The sequence below is a fragment of the Quercus lobata genome, chromosome 9, assembly GCF_001633185.2.
Source record: "Quercus lobata isolate SW786 chromosome 9, ValleyOak3.0 Primary Assembly, whole genome shotgun sequence".
Classification (NCBI taxonomy): domain Eukaryota; kingdom Viridiplantae; phylum Streptophyta; class Magnoliopsida; order Fagales; family Fagaceae; genus Quercus; species Quercus lobata.
In genome coordinates this window covers 36,655,761-36,663,369 of record NC_044912.1, presented here as the reverse complement: position 1 = coordinate 36,663,369, position 7,609 = coordinate 36,655,761, and the positions used below count along the sequence as shown (strand labels likewise).

General features: G+C 33.9%; 1 protein-coding gene across 1 annotated transcript; it reads right to left on the bottom strand.

Annotated features, from left to right (window-relative positions):
* Positions 1–1,218: 1,218 nt before the first annotated feature.
* On the bottom strand, positions 1,219–6,038 carry LOC115959095 (selenoprotein K homolog). The gene is made up of 4 exons (XM_031077399.1): positions 5,885–6,038; positions 1,980–2,083; positions 1,701–1,863; positions 1,219–1,454 (listed from the first exon to the last, which is right to left on the bottom strand). Exons 1-4 carry the CDS (start codon positions 5,901–5,903, stop codon positions 1,420–1,422), a joined length of 321 nt encoding a protein of 106 aa, XP_030933259.1. The 5' UTR covers positions 5,904–6,038; the 3' UTR covers positions 1,219–1,419.
* Positions 6,039–7,609: the final 1,571 nt, after the last annotated feature.

Sequence of the window (7,609 nt, the reverse complement as noted above, 5' to 3'; positions counted from 1 at the left end):
AACGAGTGAGAGATGTAGGATGTGGCAACTTAAACTTCTTTAAAACTAATATATTTCTGTGGAAAATTTTAAATGAACTCACTGTAAGGGTTGAATTACAGAGGAGACATTTGCTTGTTGATCACCTTATTCTTTGTGCAATGCTATTGATGAAACTGTGCATCATCTTCATGTTTTGTAGCCTGACTCGAGCAGTGTAGTTTAGGACAGAGTTTACCACAGGAATTGAGTCTTTAGAACTAAAGTCAATTATTAAAACTGGTTGGAATGAGATATGAGCATTCCTGACAACTGCTCAGTTTTTTAGGTCCGTTTGGATTGAACTTATTTTTGCTGAAACTGAAAACTGAAAACACTGTAGCAAAATAATTTTTAAATGTGTGCATAGGTCATGGGACTCGTGAACAATACGTAAACAGTACATGAATAGTGCATAAACAGTGCATGAACAATGTTTTTTTGTCCCCTACACAGTAAAATCATGTGATATTACTGTTCACGCGCAGGGGAAAATAAAAGTTTGAAAACGCAAAACGTAAACGCCACATTCAATTGAATCCAAACAGGTACTTTGTCTATAAATTGTGCTGTCATATTGTTGTCAATCTGGGTTTTTAGCAATAAAACAGCATATGAAGCTGTTATGCTTATGGTAGTAAATGATGTTTAGTTTGTTAAATAGCAGTAAACACCTGCTGTACAAATTCACGGAGGCATAGGGATTAAGGCAAAATACAACCATTGACAGGAGCAAGTTTGAGGTGGTGCACCAAACGTGGCAAGGTAAAAAATGGCGGGTTTTAATTTTGATAGAAGCTAGGGCACTAGTAAATCAAAGTAGAAGGGCTCTTGCTTTATTTGTAAAGACTGACAACAGGATCTTAGCAGCCTTTTATAACTGGATGACTTTTTCTAAAACTTAAAACTGTATGTCTTGCTTTGAGAGAAGCACTGTATTTGATGCATAGGGGAATAACAATGGTGATGATTCTTTTCAGTAAAAATGTAAAATGATGGTTTGTAACTTGTGCTCAGGAGGGTGAAAGAATGAATGGACCTTAGAAGATGTGTCTGCTGATCTAGAGTTGCTCATGAGATCCTTCACTGATTTTTTTTTTTTTTTTTTGTGAGGATTGATGCTAGAGTTCTAAATGCCCTCTAAGGCTTGATTACGTGAAATTAAACAACAACAACAACATCATCATCATCATCAACAACAACAACAACAACAACATGGTGGTTTATTTAACGACTTGAGAAACATTTTTTTCCTTGAGAAATCTATTGACATAACCATATTACACAATTTCAGTTCCTCGCTATTTTTTGGGGGTGGGGGTTCCTAATTCCTTACACATTTCAAAGTAGACCATTGGAGATCTCACAATATCACAAATGCACAACAGATACCTTGGATGCTTAACCACAGCAAGAACCACATGCGGGTAAGGAACCTGGTGGTATAGAAATACATCTTTATTAGAAAAATGAGTGTGAAAAAAAATGTTGAAAAAAAAAAGTTGGATTCTCTTTTTTTTAATAAGTGAGTTTTGGCTACCAAGGGGAGATTCAAACTAGTGATCTCTGCTTCATAAGACATGGTATCAAGACGATTGTGCCATCCCTTGATTTTTTTTTTTTTTTTTTAAATAAAAAAAAGTTAATAATCAAAATAAATACGGTGGGCAAAATTAACTTACTGTGGTCCCCTCGAACACTGTCAAGTCCACGAACATTGTCTAATCCACGGGGCGGCCCCCGTGGACCACTACCAGATGGTCCACCTCCTGGCCCCCCTGGCCCACCACCATCCCATTTCTTGCCACCACCAGAGCCTTTCCTGTAAGCATCTGACTTCTCCATCTGAGGCATGTAAGCATTAAGAACATAAATTTTTCTAATAGATTAAAGACCAATTTGATAATTCAAAGCTAGTATATATATCATAGTAGAGAAGACAAGGAAAGTCTAAGAATTACCGATAACATAGTCGTAAAAAACACGCCTATGTAGTTAACAATGGCCCAGAAGAAGTCAATGATTGTCCTGAGCTTCCAGATTGATCGCTTGGATTTCACAACACCTGAACAAGTGTGTGTGCCAAATCTTGGTTAAATCTTGCTCATGCTAATAATAAAGCGGAATGAATACATCTACAGTCTTTTCTTTTGGCCTCAACAGGAATTGAGTTTATATTATCAAAAATTAAACTAGAGCAAGACATGTCAAATTTGGCGACACCAGAGGCATATTCAACCCACAAACTATTCAATCAAACATGACACCAAATCACAAAAGCATCTTATAACATTATGCAACAAAAGTTGGTAATTTCAGTCTAACATTACATTGCAGAACACATTTTAGTGATTTCAGCATCCCAATGATCAACTTTTGTAACAGAATAGGTCAAACTGCCCATTGTGACAACATAAAGTAGAGCAGTGGTAGAGAGTTGCATTGGCAAAAGCACACTCAAAGTGCCAAGCCTTGAGCGCTTTTTGCACCTAAAGCAAAGCACCTTTGGAAAAGCACGCTTATTGCGCATTTTTAATACGTGCAAAAAAAGCAAGACTTTTTTATTTTTATTTTATTTATCTAATCCCATTTGTATGGGCTCTTGATTTGTCATACAAAGACCAATCATATGGTGTAATACAATAGACAAGGCCACCCCTCAATCCTCATTACAAATTCTAGAAGACATTAAAAATATCTAAGGGACCACAGAGTGGTTGACTGGGAGTGCTAGAGCTGCTGGAGTTGAAGAAGAAAGATTCAACATGATATCAAGTTCTAGTTCACAGCGTAATCTTATTCAAGGAGAGTGAGGCTATTATGATGATGATGATGATGATGATGATGATTATGTTGACAATGAATTTGGTCTTATACTTAATGAGGATGATAATTATATACTTTAGGTTTGCATTTCATAGTTTATGTTAGGCACAGAAGTCACAATTGCATTCTAGTACTATTTGGTCTTTACCTATTGGGCATTTTTTTTTTTTAATTCAACCTTGTACTTAATTTTGATGATGGTTGTATATATTTTGCAAAGTACAGGAAAACTATGTAAAATGTTGTTTTTGAACTTTATATCATTAGCTGTTCACCTGATTGTCAAATGGCATTTATCAAATAATATTACTACCTCCATCCCACATTGTTGGTTCAGTTTAGAAAATTCAACTTTTTTAAGAAAACATCATTCAATGAGTTGTTTTTAGGCTAAAAATGTATCAATTTCCAAAACTACCCTCATTAATTTAAATTTTAGTGAAAGAATGGATTGCTATTTTATATAAAGTAAAGGGTAAGTTTGAAAATTAATTTGTTGACTTTTCAAAGAAGACTACATTTTGACACATCCCAAAATGGAATAAAGGACCAACAATTTGAGATGGTTGGCGTAAAAATGAACTTCATCAAGGATCAATGACATCGAAAAAAAATGGATTCTAAAACACTTGGAGAGGAAAAACCAATCCATCTATATAATTTAATCAAAAAATACATCAATAATATTTTTTTAAAATAATTAAAAAAACCAAAACATCAATATCACTTTTTTTTTTAAATAGCATTAGTCTATGTCACATCACACTCACCACCTGCTTCACTCCATTCTGAAAGTATCAAAATATAGGCAACAATTAAAAGCTCTAATCAATCATCACAAGCATCCTTGAATCATTGTGCAACACAAATGATGAGATAGAAATATATTAAGATCCTTAAGAGTCATGGATCACAAATTTAATTAGTTAAAAAGACATAGGAACAAGTTTGCAAACTATACAAACATAATTTTGTTAAATACTATTTAGATTGGAAATTACACACAAAACAGGAAACAGAAGAACATATGCAGGAAGCTAGCCATAACTACTCAAACAACACAACTGAAACAAAGATGTTTACTTTTTCTCAATTAGAAATATTGTTAAAAAGACTGGATCATTGGACCTTTTCTTTTTTTTTTTCAATTAGCAAAGACATTGTTAAAACTACTGGATCATTGGTCCTTGTCCAAAACACCTTGAACATTCAAGAATTCTCAAGAAGAAGATTTTAAGCTTAAATCTAAATAGAAAATAAAAAACTAAAGTAGTATTAATATGAAAATTAAAATATAGGTCTTTCTAAACTAATGAATAGTATGTGTCATAGAGCGGGTGAATCAGTGGATCAATTTTTATTGCATTGCAATGTTGCCAATGCTTTGTGGAGGGATGTGCTTCAGATTTTTGGGATCCAATGGGTCATGCCTGAGTTGGTAATGAGCTTATTATTTTGTTGGAGGAATTAATTTGGGAAGCATGGTTTGGATATTTGAAACTTAATTCCAGGCTACTTGATGGGATTGTTTGGAGAGAACGAAATTGTCGTTTGTTTGAGAACACTGAAAGCTCCTTGGATCATTAAAAATATGTGCTTCAAAGCACTCTTTTTGATTGGTCAAGGAGCTGGGGTTTCACTGATTTTACATCCACTATTGAGTTTTTAGCTTCTCTTAGACCTATATGATTTTTTTGGACTCTCAGTTCCTTTGTGTTCATCATCATGAACTCACAAAGATTCTATTTGATATGATTAATGAAATTGCACTATTACTTATCATTAAAAAAAATTACCAAATAATCAGAATTAAGAACAAAGATACAAGCTGAGGCCAAAAAAGGAACCAGTTCAATAAAGTTTGCAAATGTCAACAGTAAGGTTGAAGAAGAGAAAAATAATTGAAATTTAACTAAAAAAGATATTTCTCTTTCTCTAGTGCGTACAGTGAAGGACTCTTGAGAAATACTCAGAAACTTCTATTGAAAATGATCAGTCACACGCATGAAAAAAGGAGACCCAGAAGGGGAAAAAGAGGGAGAGAGAAAGAGAGAGATGAAAAACAGAGAAATCAAATCAAATTCCACACGCCTCTCCAATACCCCCAACAAATAAATAGAAAGTCATGGCAAAAAGGAACCACCATTGGTTTGCGAATGATCAGTTGGTCATTTCCGAACTCAGCTCAATTGCTCATGTAGAGATGTGCCTAAACTAGATTCCGGGTCATTAAAACTTAATTTAATCAATACAAGAATTAACTAATACCTAATTTTCTGAGCTTGATTTTGGCTCAAATCAGCCCAAAATCAACGTGATTCATCAAATTTCCCATTTTAAATCACAAAAATGCAAGAATATCATACACAACGAAACAAATCCCAAATCGCAAACACCACTTGTTACAGCATATAATCAACTAAATAAATCCTGGCACAAGTTCTTCAAAATCAAGTTGCAGCTCATTTCATTGCATGCCAATTCATGTCAGCTCATCAACAAGACCAGAAATAAAGATACCAAATAATCAAAATTATAAGAGTGAGGTTGGATTTTTTTTTTTTTAATTCAATCTGTTATGCATAATTCTTGGGTTAGTGGTGAAAAAAATCATAAATTTTTTTTCCAGTATAGAAAAAATTTATTCAAAGCAAAACCATGTCCATGTCAAAGTTAAGTTGGAAAATTTTCCCATGGTTCCGGAGCTACAGATTAAAATTCAAAATTGTTGCATATCTGCAAAAGGGTCCTATCAAGCTTTGTAATTAATTTTATATATATATATATATATATATATGTTTAAAAATTACAAAAAACAAATCTGAGAACAAAGGAACAAAGACATTGAGCTATCCAAACGAGTCAATTCATCAAAAGGCATAATTATTCACAGCAAAACCGAATAATAAAAAGCCCTAATTTCAATATTCCAAACAAGTAAATTAACGACCAAAAAAGCAAATAATAGTTTCGCAAAGCAATCCGATTTATGAATTAATCACGAATTAATCAAAGAAAAAGAGAGAGAATGTGAACGAACCTCGTTCGATGTAAGCCATGAGACAGAGAAATTCTAGAGTCTTCGCCAAAGTCCGAATAAAGATAAATTTGATTTGAGAGAGAGAGAGTTGCGGTGCATATAAGGCGACCGACTCGAATTCGACGATAGTCTTTGTGATGACTAGTTTGGATGACGCGTTCTCTCGGTTTTAATTGGCTACTGCAGAAGTCCATTCTAATGCTGGAAGTCTGCGGCTTTGTTTGGATACGACATATTTTACTAAAACTGAAAAATTATTGATGAAAATATTATTTTTTATACAAAATGAAAATTTTAATCTAATCTAATATAAGTGTAAATGTGTATAAAGCTCTCTCTTAGGAACTTAAACTCCAACCCTTACCTCCCATATCTTATAAGCACTTATACTTGTAAAGTGACCATCGCACCAAAGGTGTGCGGTGATTTGGTGAAAGTATTATAGATAAATGTAAAAGTTAGTTGAAATAATATAGTGGAGTCATGAATAGTACCAAAAAGTATAGCGAGACCCATTAATTGTAGCAAAAATAAGCTGAATAGTGAAATAATTTTAATTTTTCATTCCAATCAAAACACACACTACATGTCATTTTTTAAGTGGCCTATTCATATGTGCTTTTCACGTTTTAAGAGGTTTTTTTTTTTTTTTTTTTTTAATAATATGGGAAAAACAATTCTATACTGGTAAGAATTCGAATAGATTCTTTAGGAAGAGAGAAAACGTGCAAGTTTACCATATGCATCTTTTTCTTTTCTTCCGTTGATCTCCATAAGAAGTCTCTCATCATTTTATCTACTGCATCACAAACCTTGATGGGAAGAGCATGGCATTACCTTTGATAGTCCGCCTGTGGACCTTGTAGATGTGTTTGAGGATGATCTCAATGGGTTGTTTTGTAATAGAGTCTGCTCTGTTTGTATTGTTGCTGCTTAGTTTGTAATGAAGCTCTTTTTTCACCAAAAAAAAAAGAGCATGGCATTGCATATAATAGGAGGACTAGGACTCTACAATATGAAGCACAAAAACCAAGCTATTCTTGCTAAACTATGTTAGAGGCTGCCAGTGAACAGGAATCCCCTTGGGCTAGAATGTTGGCTAATAAATACCTATCTCCAAGAAGAATAACTAAAGAAGGGAGGAAGCTACCTTGCTTAAGTATTTGGAAAGCTTGTAAAAAGGGAGGTCCAGTATATGTCAATGGGTTAAAATGGTCAAGGAAGAATTAGGAATGGCAACGAGTCGAGTTCGGGCTGAGTTTTTTCATACCCGGACTCGACCCGCGGGTCTATTCTAAAAACCCAAACCCGGCCCATTTATTAAACGGGTTTTTTTCTTAACCCCAAACCTAGCGGGCCCCGCCAGCCATGCCACGATTTGGGCCTAAACCGTGGCCCAATCCAAAAAAAAAAAAAAAATTTGCCTAAAGCCTTCATACTGTGGCCCAATAATTTAAAAAAAAAAAAAAAAAATTGTTTGCCCAGATTTATTATTTTTGAAAATGTGTTTGACAGATTCAAGACTTGAATCATGAATCTGGGCAAACATAATTTTTTTTTATACTAACAAGAGTATATTTAGGTAGAGAAAATCAAAGAATAAAATACCCACATACAAAAATTGTTGAAACATAATAAAGATTTGAGGATCGGTAGAGAAAATCAAAGAATAAAATTGAAAACTTGAAAAATAAAAAGACCCACCAGGAAATCATGGATGAACAA

Coding starts and splice junctions, on each gene's coding strand:
- LOC115959095 (XM_031077399.1), bottom strand. Junction 1,864..1,979: donor TTTTTACGACTATGTTATCG/GTAATTCTTAGA, acceptor TACATGCCTCAG/ATGGAGAAGTCAGATGCTTA. Junction 1,455..1,700: donor CAGTGTTCGAGGGGACCACA/GTAAGTTAATTT, acceptor CTATACCACCAG/GTTCCTTACCCGCATGTGGT.